This window comes from Bombus bifarius, unplaced genomic scaffold (genome assembly GCF_011952205.1).
Source record: "Bombus bifarius isolate JDL3187 unplaced genomic scaffold, Bbif_JDL3187 scf7180000010305, whole genome shotgun sequence".
In the NCBI taxonomy this organism is placed as follows: Eukaryota; Metazoa; Arthropoda; class Insecta; order Hymenoptera; family Apidae; genus Bombus; species Bombus bifarius.
Genome location: NW_022885599.1, coordinates 92,872 through 113,698, shown reverse-complemented (window position 1 = coordinate 113,698; position 20,827 = coordinate 92,872). Strand labels below are relative to the sequence as shown.

At 36.6% G+C, this 20,827-nt stretch overlaps 4 protein-coding genes across 4 annotated transcripts; all 4 read left to right on the top strand.

Annotated features, from left to right (window-relative positions):
- The first annotated feature begins 6 nt into the window (after nt 1–6).
- LOC117216651 lies at nt 7–752 on the top strand. Its single transcript, XM_033463533.1, has one exon. The coding sequence runs from the start codon at nt 245–247 to the stop codon at nt 695–697; it is 453 nt and encodes a 150-aa protein (XP_033319424.1). The 5' UTR covers nt 7–244; the 3' UTR covers nt 698–752.
- Nucleotides 753–758: 6 nt separating this feature from the next.
- On the top strand, nt 759–5,708 carry LOC117216655. Its single transcript, XM_033463538.1, has 3 exons — nt 759–1,033; nt 3,896–5,166; nt 5,299–5,708. The coding sequence occupies exons 1-3, from the start codon at nt 1,017–1,019 to the stop codon at nt 5,706–5,708; spliced, it is 1,698 nt and encodes a 565-aa protein (XP_033319429.1). The 5' UTR covers nt 759–1,016.
- Nucleotides 5,709–12,147: 6,439 nt separating this feature from the next.
- Nucleotides 12,148–16,989, top strand: LOC117216654 (dynein beta chain, ciliary-like). Its single transcript, XM_033463536.1, has 4 exons — nt 12,148–12,394; nt 12,961–13,181; nt 14,596–14,872; nt 16,342–16,989. Exons 1-4 carry the CDS (start codon nt 12,261–12,263, stop codon nt 16,619–16,621), a joined length of 912 nt encoding a protein of 303 aa, XP_033319427.1. The 5' UTR covers nt 12,148–12,260; the 3' UTR covers nt 16,622–16,989.
- On the top strand, nt 16,539–20,412 carry LOC117216653 (dynein beta chain, ciliary-like). Its single transcript, XM_033463535.1, has 3 exons — nt 16,539–16,617; nt 18,426–18,831; nt 19,732–20,412. Exons 2-3 carry the CDS (start codon nt 18,637–18,639, stop codon nt 20,395–20,397), a joined length of 861 nt encoding a protein of 286 aa, XP_033319426.1. The 5' UTR covers nt 16,539–16,617; nt 18,426–18,636; the 3' UTR covers nt 20,398–20,412.
- The last annotated feature ends 415 nt before the right edge of the window (nt 20,413–20,827 follow it).

The window sequence follows — 20,827 nt, the reverse complement described above, 5'->3', positions numbered from 1 at the left end:
AAGACAACACGTATTAACACCAACAACTATTAGCAACTGTAGGGACAAATTAAAGAATTTAAAACAAGGGGCAACAGAAAGTGTACAATCTTTTAACTCCAGATTCCGACAACAGCTAAACGAATTAAATTATGCAGTCCAAAACGAAAACCGCACACCAACAGAACGACGCGTAGCTATAGATATTGAAGAACGCGAAGCACTTAAAACATATTTGCTCAACTTACGATACGAGATAGGACAGATGGTGGTATCTAGCGACCCAAAGAACCTGAACCTTGCCCAACAACTAGCAGCTGATAGAGAACAATGGTTACGAGAAGCAAATCGTGTTGCCAACCGCCCAAAGAATCAATCTCACAACATTACATTAGTATCCAAGCGAACTACTACCGATTCACAGCCACAAACTTCTGCTCAGCTACCTAGCAGACCATTAGACGACCGCATGAAACCGAAGTGTCCAAAGTGTTTACGAATTGGACACACAGCCGAAAAATGCTACTCTCGAAATTTTCCATTCGCCAGCCAAGGAAAGATTCCACCTCGAGTAAACCAAACAACGGAGAACCCAGAGGAAGCTTACCTCGAGTTAACTGCACCACCACCGGAAGATTACTATCAATCGTACTGCAACGAAGAGACGGAGGAAGAGCCAGATTCCTCATCGATACCGGAGCAGGAATCAACCTTATAAAAGAAAAAGCCTCACTAAACGTCCAAACTTCTAACCCAAAAACCTTCCTAATGGGAAGTGACAAACATACCACTAACAAAATTTGCAATTTAACCATGCTCAAGAAAAATCATCAATTCTACGTAGTCCCTAACAACTTTCCCCTAATCGAAGATGGAATAATCGGACTCCCATTCCTTACAAAGTATCAATACAGCGTCACTAACAATAAACTAACCTTAGACGAAATTATATTACCATTCCAGGAAACCGATAGCAAGATAAGACCAGGCGAAACTCTAATCTCAGCCCAATACATCGAAGGAAAGCCCACAACAGTATGTTTCATCAACACTGGTAAGCAAATCTGTCACATTACAAACGAAATAGAGAAACCCGATAAACTAAGCCAAATTAATAAATTCGCACAAATAATACGTACCAAACATATTGATCCAGAACTTCGAGAACCCCTTGAGAAAATCCTCATCAATTACTTAGACGTTTTTAATATGGAAACAGACTTATTACCATGTACCAACTTGACAGAACATACAATCACACTCAAGACAGACAAACCTATAAACATCAAATCTTATAGACCGCCCGAATGTCATAAAAAGGAAATCGAGACTCAAATCAACGACATGTTAAACAAACAAATCATAGAACCATCGGACAGTCCATATAACGCACCAATTTGGGTAGTTCCAAAAAAATTAGATGCATCAGGCAAACAAAAATGGAGAATCGTTATAGATTTTAGAAAATTAAACGAGCAAACAGACCAAGACGCGTATCCTTTACCAAATTCGGACGAAATACTCGAGCACTTAGGCAAAGCTAAATTTTTCTCGGCCCTAGACCTCTCGTCAGGATTTCACCAGATACCTATGGAGCAAAATTCCAAAAAATATACTGCATTCTCTACCCCACAAGGTCACTTCCACTATAATCGCATGCCCTTCGGCCTTAAAAACGCACCGGCGACGTTTCAACGTATGATGGATACCGCGCTACGGGGGTTAATAGGAAATAACTGTTTCGTATACCTGGATGACATTATAATATTCGGGAGCACCATCCAAGAACATAACCGAAATCTAGCCATTATACTAGACAGACTACAAAATTTAGGATTAAAAATACAACCGGACAAATGCGAATTTTTGAAACCAGAATTGGAATACTTAGGACACGTAGTAACAAAGGAAGGAGTAAAACCTAATCCCAAAAAGATTCAAGCCGTGAAAGACTTTAAAACACCAAAGACCGCGACCCACATAAAATCATTCTTAGGACTCGTTGGATACTATAGAAAATTTATACGTAATTTTTCTAAAATCGCAAAACCATTGACAGATCTCACAAAAAAGGACACTCCATTCCATTGGACCGATAGACAACAACTTGCATTTGACACACTAAAACAATAACTCTGCGAAGCCCCTGTACTACAATATCCAGACTTTGACAAAACATTCACATTAACAACAGACGCAAGTAACGAAGGGTTAGGAGCAATACTCTCCCAAGACGGACATCCATACTGTTATATATCCCGAACTTTGAACCCTCCTGAAAAGAATTATTCCACAACCGAGAAAGAGTTATTAGCAATAGTATGGTCAATCAAAAGACTAAGACAATACCTACTTGGTAGAAAATTTAAAATTCAAAGCGATCATCAAGCCTTGAAATGGTTAAAGAATGTTAAAGACCCCTCATCGAGACTCATGCGATGGCGTTTGAGACTCGAGGAGTACGATTATGAAATCGAATACAAAAAAGGAAAAGAAAATACAGCTGCAGATGCTCTATCCCGATTGTATCCTATCACTAATGAAGAAATCCAACCCAATGTAGAAAACCCGGACTATTATGACGAGTATATAGACTGGAAAATCAATATCACCCCAGCTCCGATAACTCAAAAACCTAACAGACCACACTTTAAACAAATTACAAAGACCGAACTGGGAGACTTTAACGAACAGCATTGGTTGCGTCAATTAACCAAACACTTTATTAAACACCGAACCGGACGCTTACAAATAGGAATAAACGACAATAGCTTCAGCACGTTAGAAAAGGTAAATATTCAACTCATGCTGAGGTTTCTAACAACTAGATTCCCTCAAATTAAATTAATATTTGGACAAGATCCGCCAGTAGACTACGATAACGAACAAAAACAAACGATACTACGCGAAAATCATAACGAATTAGTAGGACACTTAGGTATACACCGCACCGTGAAACGAATACAAGAGCACCATCACTGGACAAACCTAGAACAAGACGTTACAGAATTCATACAAAACTACGAAACCTGCCAACGAGAAAAGCTAAATCGTATCAGGGCCAAGGAACAACTCATGATAATTGACACACCCCTTAATCCTAATGACAAAATCGCAATGGACATATTCGGACCTCTCACCAAAACCAAACGGGGCAATCAGTTTATCCTGTCTATCCAAGATCAATTAACCAAATATCTCATCCTCATACCCTTAAAAGACCAAACAGCCAACTCAATCATTAACGAACTTTTGGATCACTATGTGTACATATTTTCCGCACCAAAAAGTATTCTGACGGACATGGGACGAAATTTCGTATGTAAATTGATGGACACATTTGAAAGGGCTTTCAAAATCCGACACATAAAAACCACTTCTCTCCATCCACAATCTAACGGATCCCTTGAACGAACGCATGCCGTAGTAAAGAACCTTATTCGAACTTGTACGACCGACCGACAGAACGACTGGGATGAAAACTTAAAATTAATATGCATGGGATATAATACTTCAGTACACGAGACGACCGGACATACCCCATTCGTATTAACATTTGGACGACAAGCTAACATGCCATCCTCAATATCAACCACTCCTAGCCTAACCAGAGAACAATTGTTTAACCTCTGGAAAAATCGACACAACGCCTATATAGCTAAAGCAAGACGAGTTACCGAATCTAACAAAAGGCGATACCAGAGGGATCAAATGCGAAAAATTATTAAAACACAGACGATATTCCGAGTAAAAGATAAAGTATGGGTACATAACGATCACAAAACTAACAAGCTAGACCACGAATGGCTAGGACCTGCAGAAATCCTCTCATCCAATCCACCCACCTATCTTATCGAATATTCCAACGGTCACACGCAAAGAATCCACGGTAACAGGCTAAAACCCTACCTTTCAGGAAGAAGACCATAATATGGATCATCATAACACTCGAGTACATTAGAAGCGATCTAGAAGTAAAACCATTCAATTACGCCAACATATTCCTGGAACACATTGACAATTGCTATCTGTACAACGAACAAATAGATATCACCCTTATAGTAGGCCTTAACGATCCAATTGACCAAGTTAATAGATTACAACGCGTAATAGATTTAATAGACCGTCAATGTAAACCACCTTGCGCTTACACACCAGAAATAAGCAGCCTAAAATTTAAGTACAGAAATCTTCAAAACCTGACTCGACAACTCAAATTATTATTGCGTTATAAAAGCAAACGCGGATTGCTCAATGTCATAGGCTCAGTATCCAAAATTTTATTCGGAACTCTCGACGAAAACGATCTAGAACTCATTAACAAGAACATCGATACATTATTTGATTCCAACAATAAAATAAAAACAGTTCTTAGTAACCAAACCGCACTCATCAAACGCGTGCTAGACAATACCAAAACAAATCAACTTGAAAACTTAGCCAACGATATACACAAGATTGAAAACCACAATGAAAAAAACGAAATATTAGTCTCCCTACTAATTCAAACCGAATCTACCATATCAGAACTCCATATAAACATCGACGAAATTTTTAACACTGTTATGTTAGGGAAACAAGGAATCATAAACCCACAAGTTATAGAACCTGAACAATTCTTAAAAACACTTGACCAAATAACGAGACAAAACTTTATGACTAACCATATCGAACCTTCAGTTCAAAACTTTCAACTAATTCTAGATCTAAGCAAACTAAAGGTATGGATAAGAGATAACAAACTTATATATACAATAACTGTGCCGCTTTTGGAAAGCAATGAATGGAAAATAACTAAAATTTACCCGATACCTTCCAAACAAAACTTTGTATTCATTGCGCCTGTAATAGAAACTGATTTGATACTAACCGACTCAAAACAATACACCTTTGTCGATAGTCACTACTTAAACAAATATTGTAAACGAACGGCAACCATCCACATTTGTAAAAGAACTCAACCGAGTCACAATAGAATCAATTCACCTGAATGCAGATCGGAATTAATTAATAATCGACAGACAGTCAAAACTTGCCCGACTGCTGTCTTCAAGCTGGAAGAATTGACGTTCGTACCTTTGCAAACGGAAAATCATTATATTATTATTCCCGCGAAAAACGTACAAATCGACGTGTTATGTAAGACACATAAAATCCTAGAGATTAGACGACCAAGCTTAATCAGCAGTAAAACCGAGTGCATAATCACATACGATCATAATATTATGAAAATAGGAGGATCACATAAAAATATCTCTTACGAAACCAAATTTAAGAATAGCATATACAGCTTCGAAGAAACAGATGTTCCAATCTTAGAGAAAATATTAGAAACAGCTCCAAAAGTAACTCACAATTTTAACCAATATAAAGCCAACCTCGACACATTACAAACACAAATCAGTACCCTGCAATTTGAGCGACGCATAAATTCATTGAAGGAATATGGCATATCCACACTACAAATATTAGGAATCGTAGCCCTAGGACTAGGAACAATATATGTAATGTACAAATGTAAACTTTTCGAATGTCTACGCCGATCACTTCCTAAAAATGTACGTATCAAAATACTCTGCCCTACCGCTCGCGTAAACAGGATCGATCAAACATCAACAGTACCAAGGACTGTCACCTTCCAAAATATCACCGAAGACGAAGATGAGGGGATCATTCAACTTAGAAGCCCCACCAGAGCCTTGCGCTTTAGCGGAGCAAAGCGAAGCTAAGGAGGGGGGAATGTCACGGTGGTCGTGAGAACGCAGCGAAAGGATAATTATATCTCACATACCTTAGCCAGCAGAATGGTGGCTAAGCAGTAATAGAAACCCTATGTGACCGGCATCCACCGATAACCCCTCCACAGGAACCAAGTCCTTGATATAAAAAAATACCTCTCAAGTCAGTACTCGACATTCTTTTCTGTGCTGCTTTACCATTCTGTATCGTTACTCTGTCAGTGTTTAATAAATTTTCTAATAACAATCAAAATTGAAGTACGAATCTCTCACCTTGCGTGCGGAACGTGAAATTACCCCGAATCGACGTGACAATACACTCGTTCGCAAACGCGAGTCGGTGCGCATTTGTACGACCCGCACGAGACGGTTTACTAATCGTTCGCTCACGAAAATGATACTTACCTTCGCGTATGCTTGGAGATACTGTTCACAACTGAAGATTTCGCACAGGACTGTCCACAGGTCGTTACGCCTGATGGAACGACTCTGTCTCCACCAACGCTTACAGCCATGTCCACGAATGCTTGAAGATATTGACGCACCGAAGAAGCCAGCTCTGAAAAGTATCAACTGATAATTACGACTGACGAAACGATTTCGCCTACACGAGCGCTTAAAGAGCACTGAGAGATTCGTTCTGAGCACTGAGTGGTTCGTTACTCCACGTTTAGCGATTCGAAGGCACGGAAGCTGACTCTCTCATCGACATTCACCACTGAAATACTCGAACGAGACTGCCGATACCGTTATTATACTCGGGCGGGCCCAACTCCAGCGAGCGACTCCAATAAGGCTCAAAACGAAGGAGCCGAAATACGAACGCTGATTGGTTTTCAAGAAAATCGAAAAACGGCATATTCGCCCGCAAGATGGCGTTTACTGCGTGAATACGCCCCAAGTGTGGAGGATCCTTCGTGGGAAGAGAGTGAACGATACCTGGATGAATGCGAGGCTTCGATGTTGTGTAAGGGTGGCGCTCGACCGCTCGGACCGTTAAAATCCGTCAGTTATTCTTATAAGAAACTTATAGCATAGGAAATTAGAAATACTGCTACGAGTATCGAAAGGAAACGTTTTAGCTGTTGAAGCCCTTGCTCTTTAGCTCTTCCAAAATAACGCCTTGACTGCGAAAGCGAGTTACAACGAGCTACAACGAGATAAAAGCTACATCATACTATCCAAAATAAACAATCTAAAGTACGACACAATTCCTACGATAAAAGAGAAGATGGATAAACAAAATAAAAAAATATGTCTAAAAAGACTCAGCTAGCGTGTTACCACAGACAAATCAAATTTTTAAGTCAAAAGAACTCTAACTCTATCCCTTCTTTCAAACTGCCTCCAGAGAAACCTCCCCTCCACCAAGAAGCAGGTATAGCGATACAGAAAATCAATAAAGATATGAAGTCTAGTTATTTCATATCATGTAAAACAACGGAAGAAGTATATGTTATCGGCACTCACTTTTCCAAGACACACACACACACACACATACAACGAACATATAGATCGAGGATAATTACCACAGAAAAATCAAATTTTTAAGTGAAAAGAACTCTAACTCTATCCCATCTTTCAAACTGCCTCCAGAGAGACCTCCCCTCCACCAAGAAGCAGGTATAGCGATACAGAAAATCAATAAAGATATGAAGTCTAGTTATTTCATATCATGTAAAACAACGGAAGAAGTATATGTTATCGGCACTCACTTTTCCAAGACACACACACACACACACATACAACGAACATATGGATCGAGGATAATTACCACAGACAAATCAAATTTTTAAGTGAAAAGAACTCTAACTCTATCCCTTCTTTCAAACTGCCTCCAGAGAGACCTCCCCTCCACCAAGAAGCAGGTATAGCGATACAGAAAATCAATAAAGATATGAAGTCTAGTTATTTCATATCATGTAAAACAACGGAAGAAGTATATGTTATCGGCACTCACTTTTCCAAGACACACACACACACACACATACAACGAACATATGGATCGAGGATAATTACCACAGACAAATCAAATTTTTAAGTGAAAAGAACTCTAACTCTATCCCTTCTTTCAAACTGCCTCCAGAGAGACCTCCCCTCCACCAAGAAGCAGGTATAGCGATACAGAAAATCAATAAAGATATGAAGTCTAGTTATTTCATATCATGTAAAACAACGGAAGAAGTATATGTTATCGGCACTCACTTTTCCAAGACACACACACACACACACATACAACGAACATATAGATCGAGGATAATTACCACAGACAAATCAAATTTTTAAGTGAAAAGAACTCTAACTCTATCCCTTCTTTCAAACTGCCTCCAGAGAGACCTCCCCTCCACCAAGAAGCAGATATAGCGATACAGAAAATCAATAAAGATATGAAGTCTAGTTATTTCATATCATGTAAAACAACGGAAGAAGTATATGTTATCGGCACTCACTTTTCCAAGACACACACACACACATACAACGAACATATGGATAGAGGATAATTAACAGAATTATTATGTCAGAAACAGATAAACTGAAAAATGAAATACAGCAAGACATATCGCTAAATAAGACAGTCTTCACATTCTCTGACGAAAACACCTCGAACAACCACAAACAACAAGACACAGAAATAAACTACTTTACAAATTATAACCAACTAAAAATCATTTTCTCTAAATTAAACAATAAACGCTTACCCAACAAAATAAAATGATATTACACAGTGCTCTTTAAATATGCAATAAACAACACGTATTTCCCCAGAAAATAGGAAAAATCTAAATTAACAGCCATCACAGAAGAAAAAAAAAATAAAGACCGCAACTCACCTTCAAACCTGCGATATATAAGTCTCCTACCCAACATAAGCAAAATATTCGAAAGAGTCATAAATAATCCCCTAATCTCCTCTTGCACAAAAAATAAGGTAATCCTAAGAAATCAATTCGGCTTCCTCAACAATCGTTTTTTAATAGTCTATATCCAAGGCATCATGAAATTGCAATGTTTTAGTATTAGGCGACCATTACCAGACATTATATCATTCTCGTTTTGGCACACACTCATGTTTCTTTAAATATTCTATTATTTTGACAATCAAAGACAAATAAGGAAAATACTTATTTCAGGCAACACTCATACCGCGCTCAGTGCACTCGTTCTCGTCCGGAGAAGTTAAATCGTTGTGGTGGTTAGGACAGAGAAGAAGCCATATTGGGTCGCGCGACTATATTGCCGCCGCACGGGCTACTTTGAAACCAAGCGTCGGCGTTCGTAAAGCAATACGCCGTTGGACTTAGCGTCTGCGTTCGTAAAGCAATACGCCGTTGGACTTAGCGTCTGCGTTCGTAAACCAATACGCGGCTGGACGTAGCATCTGCGTTCGTAAAGCAATACGCCGCTGGACTTGGCGTCTGCGTTCGTAGAGCGATAAGCCGCTGAACTTAGCGAAAGAGCAGCTATATTGGACGAGTGCCGATTTCGCCGTCGAGTGACGACGGCACGTGTTATCCTCATTATAAGTAAAAACAAAATAAAAATAATAAATAAAAAATAGGAGACAACGATAATGAAACCGAAAGCAACAAGGCGGAACCCACCATAAACTCAACAAAAGAATGTATTAAACGAAAAATAATAATACAAAAAACAACCAAAGACACTAACAGCATCATAAGACTTTCAGCACAAAAGATACGGAAACTCAACCAGCAGCCAAATCTGATGGCCAGGGCTAAAGAGTTAGAAGACAAATAGGAAAGCACAGACGAAGAAAAGCAATACATCCAAGAAGAAAAGGCAGAAAGAAAAGAAACCATGAAGAATACAATTTGATATACAACAAAGCCAAGAGACTATCAAGTCACAACCACAAACTGGGCCAACAAAAGAGACCACAACGCCAAATGCAATTGCGAAATTAATAGAAGCTTTACAAATAGACGACGTCCATTTCACAAAAGTCTCGCGGTTTACGACGAGAAGATCAAGGGAGAACAACATATTGCTCCCAATTTACATAGTTCAATTATCCCCCCAAAGCAACACAAATAACCTATTAAAAATAAACCGTTTTAACTATTAGGATAAAATGGGAAAAAATAATTAAAAAAAAACAGCATAACACAATGTCACAAGTGCCAGATGATAGGACACACGGCTCAAAATTGCAACCTCAACTACCGCTGCATCAAATGCACTGAGTCGCATGGACCAGGCGAGTGTAAAATAAAAAAAGAAGACGCAGTAAGCATCCCTAAACTCGTGGAGCTACGCAAAAAGCTCAACGAAAAAATAAACAATGCGAAAAAATAAAAAATCGAACGGATCGCCCAAATAAGCCATAAATACGTCCCTGGACTAAAGTTCGCGAACGTAGCAAAACAGGGAAGAGGCCTAAACCAGGCCATCAAGGACTCCCCGCAATTAACAAATATATCTCCGCGCTTAAATCAAACCCCAAACTCAGCCCCCTGCTTAATAGACCCCGAAAAAGCTTTCGGCACGGTCTGGACGCCAGGTCCTATATACAAAATGATTAAGAAAAACCTTCTGAAATACCTATTTAAAATAGTCTGAAATATTATTGAATTCCTTTTGTTGCTTTTCTTGTTTTAAATAAAATAAAAATTTCACAAGATATATACATATATATATATGTCGGGTTAACATTAGAATTTAAGGCGCGTAACGATTCTTCGTTTGAGTTAGCCATCGTTTTACGAGACAGAGATTATATTTACGCGAATATACAAGATTTTACAAAATATTATGAATATTGAGTTTAATGAATGATAAGATTAACAGACGATAAGTTTAACTAATAATTATATTAAAGAATAATAAGTTTAACGAATAATAAGAGTAACGAATAATATGTCTTACGAATAATAAATTTAACGAATAATGAGATTAACGATTTATAGGTTTTACGAATAATGAATTTAATTAACACTATTAACAATGTTCCTAGGTTCAAACGAATCCACGGTCAACGGGATAACTCTTTACTATACGTAGAATAATTTTAAACACAAAAAAATACGATTGCTGAGACACTCGATGTATCACTTTCCAAGGCGATCACACGAATGAATATCTGATGAAAATCTTTTTCGCTATATGACTGCATTTGTTTGTTATATGCTCGCTGGAGGCATCGAGAAGGTTCCAATCGTCGTTGCTAGGCAGTTTCTGTCAAAAGTTTGTTGTATACTTTTTGGAAGCATCGAGAAAGATCCAAACGCCGTTGCTAGGCAGTTTCTGTCTGGAGTTTGATTCCTAATACAACGTGTGTCCCATTATATCGACATCTCCAAAGTACAATTCTATGTGATTTCTAGGGAGAACAATACAACCGATCCACACCTTCGTCAGGCAAAACGTTTATCCCGTGACCGTGGCTACGTTCGGCGACCAGTTGTCACCTCGAACCCACTTTCGCTATCACAAATATGAAACAATTACAAATGACAATTGCTTAATTACAGCTATGGTAAAATCTAGGCTAAAGCATTAGAAGACTTTCTCAAAATTGCAAAGGGAAGGCTACAGTTTTCATTTCATCTCCGACATATATATATGTCGATTTATCATTGGTGTAAGGGGCGTATAATGAATCACCACGTGAATTGGCCATCGTTGTTATGTATGATAAATGATATCTTACTGATGCTAATGTAATTATTACAGAGTTTAACAAGTAATGGCGGCGATTAGATAATCAATGAATTTAGGTTCGATAACGAATCCACGGTCAACGGGATGACGTATGCGATTTCTGCCACAGTCTAAGTCGAACTTAACTTACTGATCCACGATTCGGGTATGCCTGAACGTACTTGTCCACAGTACAAATAGAACTTATCTGACTGAATCTCAGTCCAAATGGAACTGCCCTTGAATACTCCTCTTCGTACCTTTCTGTATCCCATGGGTCAATCTTTGTGTTTTTTAAGGAGAGCTATATAATTGTACCATACCTCTGTTATGACCCGTTATGTCACTTCGAGTCCAAACCCACCGTCATAAATCTCGGGCACCCATACTTGGATTAAATCATAAACAAATATTTCTCAGTTTTATTATTTATGTACAGATATAATAAAAAGTTTGGACTAAAGTATTGGGGACCTTCCCAAATATTCCAAATGAAAGACCCCGATGTCCTTTCATCTCCGACATATAAAATCGTGATTTACAACTAGCAGGTCATGCCATCTCTAATAACAAGGGATACCTTTATAAACGCAAAAATGACGGGAACAATATCATATGTGCAAACCATAGAAGAGTATACTTGCTTACATAAGTATGTTCTATCTGAAAATGCAAGAAAAGATATAACAGAGAAATCATAGTGTGAATTAGCAAATAAGATAAAATGACCTAGTGAATGCTATAGTTCCTTATTATTAATTATTATGTAGCAAAATATATGTGAAATAACTTTTTAGGATAATTATTATTCATTTCAATTAATTACTTCTAATTCCATTACTTTAGGAGTTGCAAAAAGTGCTGGACGTGTTAGGAGAAAGGATGAATGCAGCTTTAGCTGAGAAACAAAAATGTCAAGACGAAGCTGACGCTACTGCTTTAACAATTGACCTTGCAAATAGATTAGTGAATGGTTTAGCATCCGAAAAAATTCGGTGGACCGAGGAGGTTGAAAGGTCAGATTCTACTATTTCTCATTTCCTATTTTTGTATGTTATATATTATTTTTAAAATATTTCACATTAATATAAACATGATTATTTTCACAGTTAATGATATTTTTCTGACAAATATAGAACGGTATTTATTATTTATGTATATATCATATATGTATTAAAATATACACAAAAATAGATATACATAAAATAAATATACATAAATATGCATGTGTCATATATATGTATAAATATAGATACTATACAGGGTGAACTAAAAACAGGGTATACCTAACACAGGTAACTTGAATATCTGGGCTGTTATTAGTGATACGAAAAATGATAGAGAAATGATAGGAAAAACATAATTTGATGCAAATTATTCTTTCATAGGTGGGCTTGTAGAAGTCATATGAAGGTCAACTTTGTTTTTTTAAATGAAATGATATGTTTTCTTACAATCTAGTAGAACGTTTTAACACGCGTACAATGACCTATGATTTAAGAATACTTACTATCCTTATGACATAAAATTTGCTATTTTCTACGATAGAAATAAGATTATTTTAATGAATTTAAATTTTTAGTTTGACGAACTCGTGTGTAACGGTACCAGGGGATGTGCTGATTGTAACAGCATTTTTATCATATATGGGTTCTTTCACTCGAAAATATAGATCTGACTCAATGTACGAAAATTGGTTACCGTTTCTGGAAAATTTGGAAGTAAAAATACCGAGGACTACTGAATTGGATGTACTGGCTTTATTGACAGACGATGCACAAATTGCACAATGGAACAACGAAGGTGAATACATTTATACGTTCTACAGCTTAGTTAATGTCAAAAGTTATTATCATTTGAACGTGATGCTATAGAATAGATACATAATTCCCCGTGTAACTGAAACACCTTAAACATCTCACAATCAGTCGATTTCTACGATAGGAAGAAATGTAAGAGGAAAACGCTATTTTTGTTTCAAATAGACAAATAATATCATACACAAAAAGATGTTCTGTTTTCTTTATAAAATCTTTCTCATGTTCTTCGAGATATTAGAGTCATCGATATAATATTTTAATGAAAATATTGAATATCTCCCCGTACTGATTCAAATCTCCTTTTCGTGAACAATTTAAGCAACAAAAGATCAACAAATGTACAAAGTAGCAACAGCAACTTAATAGTATTACACATTCTACGTTGAAATGAAAATATGAGAATATTTGGCTCACAACCAAGAGGTTGCTGAAGAGATCCCTTAAGTGAAGGGAGATTATTCCTACTTCCACTGCCACTTTCAATGCAATTACGAAAATAAGTGAGCTTATTGGCTGAAAAGTCACATGTACATGTTAAATCTCTCTATAAAGAGACTAAATTCCTTCGAGGTTCTAAAGTAAAGCTGGAGGTGCACTGAAGCTAAGCCAATCAAGATTCAGTCAAGTTCAGACCAAGTTACGCTGCACTAAATTATTACAGTTTTTAATACACACCCTCAGTACATACCTATTTCAAGTGGCACATCGCTGAACAGTTGGTCGGGAGCAGTATTCTTCTGTTTGCGATGACAGGCAAAAGCTGTCTTGACATCGAAGAAGGGACCTTTATAAGGATGCGGGAGAATTCCTCGAGGGTCTACTAGAAATTTATGATACGTGCGGCCCGCAGGAGTCATTAAATCCGCGGCGTATGTCCTATTAGAAATATATTTATAATTACAATTTGCCATCTATTATTAACAGCTACCAATTGGAGCACACTTCTAGCTCCAATACACATAATATAAAGAAATACTTAAAATATCCAAAGTACAATGTCTTCTATAATATTACTTGATAGGTAAAATAATTTTCTATCGAGGTTCCTTCTTCTTATTTATATTCTCAAAAATATGAATTTGAATAAAAATCCGTAGACAAGTAGTGTAAACAACAGCAAAATAATTTAACAAATCTCGAATTGTAATGATTTCTAAACTAATATATGTGTTTTTAAGGTGCTGGGACAATATAACAATTTTTAATTACAGTTTTTATGTACAAAGTACAGAACTACATCGATTAATGCTGCGCATTAACATTATAACGCGTAAAGCGCAATATACTATTAATAACGATCGAATCATCATAAAAGTTAAAAATCTAAAAATTAATTGTGCTTTTATATTTAACTTTAATAATAAATCATTATAACGAAATACTGATCGTTTGTTAAGGTTTACCTACAGACAAAATGTCCTCGGAAAATGCAACAATTTTAATGAATTCAACGAGATGGCCTCTAATGATAAATCCACAATTACAAGGATTAAAATGGATAAAAAATCGATATGGTGAAGATTTGCAAGTGCTGAGACTTACTCAACCGAATTATTTATATTTAATTGAAATTTCCATTGCGAATGGAGGAATTGTTTTAATTGAAAATATCATGGAAGCCATCGACCCCATTTTAGATCCTGTTATAAAGAGAGGTCTAATAAAGAAAGGAAGGTACTTGCTTATATATATTATTATTGTAACATAAATTCATATTAGATAAAATTGCTGTTTAGAACCTTTAATGATTCTGACCTTCATACATATATGCTATCAAGGTCACCGTTCTGAGTGACCATTAAAAAATTTTAGCTATCGCTTGTTATTCGATAAAAAGTTATTAATATAATCATACTAAAATTTATTTAAAATAAGTCATATTTAACTATTCATTATTACACATTTTCTGATAAAGTCCAAGGAAATATGTTGTTAAACAGCAAATATGACCCGTTGTAATGTGAGAAAATTTGACATTGTTCATAACTGGGTTAACGATGTCAGCAACTATCATTTCGGTAATTATGCACAAATGGGAATTTCAACTCCAATTTTGTTGAATTTCGGATATGTTGTGGAGGGGATGGTCTCGAGTAACATGCACTCTGTTCGAGTCGTTAGACGATCGTAGTCCTGGAAAAAACGAAGATTTTTATATAGCAAACCCCATACAATTTCGAAACAAAATGATATGACTGAGGCGAATGAAACAGAAACAACTTAGCGCAAACGCAATTTTCGAAATTATGAGTTCGAAGTTCTCTTTAGAATAATTAAATATTGAATAAACCTCTCAATCTATATGTTTAAAGTTAATGTAAACATTTATATTCGTCTAACGACTAACATTAGGTTTGGGTTTGATTTTGTTTGCTAACCTTAACCTAAGTCTCAGGCATCAGGTCTAGTTTGGGCATTGAGAGGGACCTCCCCTCTCAACGCTATCCCTTGGGCCATTGTGCACGTCCGAGGAGGACCCAGAACTTCCTTGGCGTGACGATAACCTAACTCTAATACTAACTCTAACCTTAACTCGTGTGAAGCAAAATTATTTTTTTTTTCAGTTATTTGTCTAGTTTGGGTATTTGGTGGAATTACAAAATTACTGACCCAAAATTTTTGCCTCGTTTGCCAAAAATTTTACAGACGAGCGGCAAGATTAGCGACTTCTCTTCTCCATTATCTCTTTCAGCACTGCTAGCCCCTCTCCTGTCTCCTTTAGTGTCTCTTCCAGTCCCTTTGGTCCCCCTGTTACCTTACATTCTTCTAGGATATGTCTCATATATTCCTCTCCTTTATTGCACAGCCTGCACCTTCTTTCTTCCTCCTCTTTCCAGTGCTCCCTTGCCTTAGCTACGTTGCCGCATCTAAATCTGGAGAGCGTGCTTCTCTCCTTCCATTTCATCTTCCCTTCTAGGTACTTTGGGGTTTCTTCTCTTGCTATATTACTGTAATACCTATTATACCTCGATTCTCTTATCCTTTTCTCTCTCTCCTCTGTTTCCTTTTTCCTTCTTTCTTCCACGATTTGGTCTGCTGTTAACGGTTCTTGTCCGTTTTCTGCTTCCACCTGTACCCTTCCCTCTCTTACTATAACTATTATATACTCTATATTTTATAAATACTTTTTTATTACTATAAAGGGCGATAAAAATTTGGGACAAAGAAGTAGATTATGACCCTCGTTTCCGGCTAATTTTACAAACGAAATTAGCTAATCCTCATTATAAGCCCGAGATACAAGCTCAAACTACTCTTATCAACTTTACTGTAACAAAAGATGGTTTGGAGGAACAACTTCTGGGTGACGTTGTGAAAGCTGAAAGACCTGATTTAAAATCCAAAAAAGCGGAATTAACTACTCAACAAAATACCTTCAAAATTACCTTGAAGAGATTGGAAGATGATCTTTTACACAGGTAGGTATATGATACAATTTTAGGTGGTATCCTATGTGTTGCGAATTATCAACTAGGTGGCGGCCAAAATCTCGAACATACCGTCCCCCTTGAACGGTCACATTCAAAAGTTTTCATTGTGAAGAAGTATGTAATTGCGCATAGTACATTTTGATGAGATATGGATTTACAAAAGTGCGATTATGGAATGAATATGTTAAATTCTAACATCTATGAACATTTTCCATCCTTCATACAGAGTTCTGTATTCGGCTATGGTTTTTGCCAACTTGCTGATAGAAAATCGACAAGATAACAGTTGGGAGTACATGGGACAAATGACATATTAGATGTGTTTAAGCTGACTGCGATGAATTACCCATATTCGAACGCAGGAGATTGTGGTGCCGTGTATGGCACGGCGTGCAGCTACCCATTGGGCATTCTTCAACAGAGTGTGTGCTACACAGACAGTTGAAGCAAAGGTTTTTTTTCTCTCACTAGTTTTGATCGCTCGGGTACGGACGTTGTTAAAAATTTCTTGCAGTATCGGGAGACATGAGATCTATTACAAAGGTTGCACGTGATTCGAGACTGTGAGATGAATGTTTGGTTTGGAGTCCGGTTGGATTCGTGCAGTTTGCATATGCCGTCTTGTTCCGGTAACGTAAATTATCCTGACGGGTTGTAGAGTGTGATAGCGTTTGATATGATGATGCTGTAAGTTCTAACATGCCGCAGCGACCGTCTAAAAATTTGAACAGTTCTTCGACTATTGGGAAGGGTGTGTTTACTATCCTTTCCTTCCATTTTAACTCGGTCTCGCGATCTAACTTGAATGTACGCAAATAGAGCAGCACTGCATCCGCGGTCGGTTGTTTGAGCGCCTGCAAGACTCTATAATGAGTTTCTATCTTCTTTGAATGGGATTATAGGTCTTGGTACGATGTAAAGGCCGCTGTAAAGGAGCCATGTAAAACAATGTCTTTAAATGGTTGACTACGATTTTTACAGGTTCGTTGTATCTCTTTTGTAAAATCTCCCATGCTATCGAATAATTTATGGCTCTAATGTCTAATGATGCTATTGCGTTAGCATCCTGTATTAGGCAAGGGCGAAGATAAATGAATCGCTTACAGTCGTCAATACGTAAATTCTCGTGTACTATGAAGCGAAATTGCACCGCGAGCCTTGGCCAGGATCCCGAAAATGTACATAGCTGATTTTTTAATAATGCTATTTCATTGTCGGCTGGAACCGAATATGGTGTGCCCAGTGAGATTAGCGTACTATCTGTTGGCTCTCTTATCCGCATTTTTGTCTGTTTAATTATATCTCGAGCGCGTTCTTTACAGGTATAAAATGTTGCTTTTGGTTAAGGTATTCTTCTATTGTCTGCCCATAGTCTGTCTCGTCTAATTCGCTATGGGTTTCTTTAAATGGGACATATTCTTTTTCCAAGTCGTCTAACGTATATCGAATAGGGGTTGCTGACCTTCCTTCATCATAGTATCAAGTACCGCATATTAAACATTTTGTAGAAAAAAGTCATTAAAATTTAATTTTCATTTAAATGGTAGCCAGTTATTAATAGATCTGGAAGAAATCTCCAAAAATGAAGTGATTAAATAGTATCAATTTTTAATTGTTGTGATTACGAATAACTATTAACTATTATTTAATATTTATAATATTTCACTCGTAATCAAAATCTTTTAATTAAAGATATTAACTGTTATATCTCAACTTTCAAAATTTGTCTTATGACAGTTATGGTGTGTGTTTACAAATGTAAATATCATGACATAATGTTGTGTTTCTTTTCAAAGGTTATCGACTGCTGGGCCAGACATTTTAAGCGACGTCGATCTTGTGATCAATCTCGAAACCACGAAAAAAACTGCTGCGGAAATAGAAATAAAAGTAGCTGAAGCTAGAGTAACTGCTGTAAAGATAGACGAGGCTCGAGAAATTTATCGTCCTGTTGCGGCTCGAGCCAGCCTCTTATATTTCGTTTTAAACGATTTGAACAAGATCAATATGCTCTATCAGTTTTCTTTGAAAGCTTTCAGCGTTGTCTTTCTAAACGCAATTAGATTTGCAGTAGCTTCGGAGGATTTGGCTAAGCGCGTGGCTCTTTTAATGGATAGCATCACTTATCTAGTTTTCATTTATACAAGCAGAGGATTATTTGAAGCCGATAAATTGACATTCCTTTGTCAAATGACCATTCAGGTAAATATTTTATAATTTAGATCAGCGGTTCTCAATCTGTGGAACCCGCCATCCGTGTTGCCAGATCCAAGGGATTTCTTTTTCTTGGTTTTGTTTTGTCACTATTCCTATCTTATACCTAGTAATTACTGTATTACTTATACGCTTCGTATCAGTAATTTGTATAAAACAACCATCTTCCATTAACTACATTGCAACATATCCTTAATACTAATTACTGAACATCGAATATAGATATATATAATGAAATATATATACGTTAAAAATATATATTTGATGGAATCTAAATTAAATAAACTTTGGTGGATATTAAAAATTCCATATTGTTTTTATCATTTTATCAGTTTATTTACTAATTTATTGATTTCATTGAAATATCTTTTCAACGAATCTATTGTTTTATCACATCAATAGGGTCTTTGTTCCACTAAATATCTTTTTTTTTTAATTACCGAATCGGCCAAAAAATCGTGTCTTCTGAACAATTAGCCTGCACTTGACAAACAGGTTGGTGCCATAGGATAGGTGTTAATATGATCTTTTTATTTACTGCATTATCAATTGTATGGAATCTCATGTACTGTACTATATACTATTTTACTCTACTATATTAGATGTGATAATTATAATTGGTATAATTGCATAATTTATTATTAATCTTATAATCGAGTTCAATAATACAAACCAAACGGTTAGATACTTCTAACAAGAAAAGAAAAAAAACGTTAAAATAGCGATAAATAACGTAGTATATTGATTAGAAAAATTTTGCATAGGAGTGCAAAGTTTACCAAAAAAATCTTCCTGGGATAAACTAAATCATATGAGGGTAGCTTGCAACACTACGTATCGCATTTTTCTTGCAACTAACGTCACATCGAATAATTCTATTTGTTTCAGATTTTTATGGAAGCAAAGGAAATATCACAATCAGAACTTGACTTCCTACTACGATTTCCGTATATTCCCGAGTTAACAAGCCCTGTAGACTTTTTAACAGACGTCGGTTGGGGAGGGATTAAATATTTGAGCCAAATGGAGGATTTTCAAAATTTAGAAAAAGACATAGAAGGTGCTGCAAAACGATGGAAGAAGTTTGTAGAATCAGATACGCCGGAACGAGAAAGTTTCCCACAAGATTGGAAAAATAAAACTGCTCTGCAAAGATTATGCATTATGAGATGTCTTAGACTGGATCGTATGACTTACGCGATTAGGTATGTTCCTGTCATATTAACTCATTTGATACTTCACGTTACATTACAAATCCTAGGAATTTATTTTTTCAGTTATATCTTACTTGAATCATGTTATTCCTATAGAATTTCTGCGACGTCGTTTTTTATTCTAATGTCCTTTTTATTGAGCCATTACGAGCTATCATTATCAAGCACATTCCTTAAACCCAGGTTAATGAGTGCATCATCTGCTATCTATGTACAGCATACAATCATCATAACCTGTTTCGGCCGTAATGACAGTTTCAGCATTTGTTTAAGAGTTTCATTAGTATCCAACCATTGTCCAGATTGTGTACGATTACCGTCTACTAAAACAGCCTCTTGACTGCGAAAGTGAGTGTCGCAGATTACCAATCAACCGTACTTCCCTAGAAAATGGGAAAAGCTAAATTAACAGCCATCACAAAAAAATAAATAAAAACCACTTCTCGTCCTCAAACCTGCGACCTCTAAGTATCCTACACAACATAAGTATTCGAAATAGTCATGAATAACCCCCTATAGTCTCCTTTCGCATAAAAAATTACGTAATCCTAAACAATCAATAGGGCTTCTAAAAAAGAAAATCTTCGGCTTCTAAAAAAGAAAAGCTTCGGCTTCCTTAAGAATCGATTATTAATAATTTATAACCTAACCATCCAGAAAAAAGAATGTTTTGGTATTACACGACTATTACCTCACATTATATCGTTCTCATTTTGGCACACACCTATGTTTCTTTAAATATTCTATTTTTTGATCATCAGGAACAAATA

Coding starts and splice junctions, on each gene's coding strand:
- LOC117216655 (XM_033463538.1), top strand. Junction 5,167..5,298: donor ACGACCAAGCTTAATCAGCA/GTAAAACCGAGT, acceptor TTCCAATCTTAG/AGAAAATATTAGAAACAGCT.
- LOC117216651 (XM_033463533.1), top strand. CDS start 245: ATGGTGGTATCTAGCGACCCAAAGAACCTGAACCTTGCCCAACAACTA.
- LOC117216654 (XM_033463536.1), top strand. CDS start 12,261: ATGAATGCAGCTTTAGCTGAGAAACAAAAATGTCAAGACGAAGCTGAC. Junction 12,395..12,960: donor TGGACCGAGGAGGTTGAAAG/GTCAGATTCTAC, acceptor TTAAATTTTTAG/TTTGACGAACTCGTGTGTAA. Junction 13,182..14,595: donor TGCACAATGGAACAACGAAG/GTGAATACATTT, acceptor TCGTTTGTTAAG/GTTTACCTACAGACAAAATG.
- LOC117216653 (XM_033463535.1), top strand. CDS start 18,637: ATGCTCTATCAGTTTTCTTTGAAAGCTTTCAGCGTTGTCTTTCTAAAC. Junction 18,832..19,731: donor TTTGTCAAATGACCATTCAG/GTAAATATTTTA, acceptor TATTTGTTTCAG/ATTTTTATGGAAGCAAAGGA.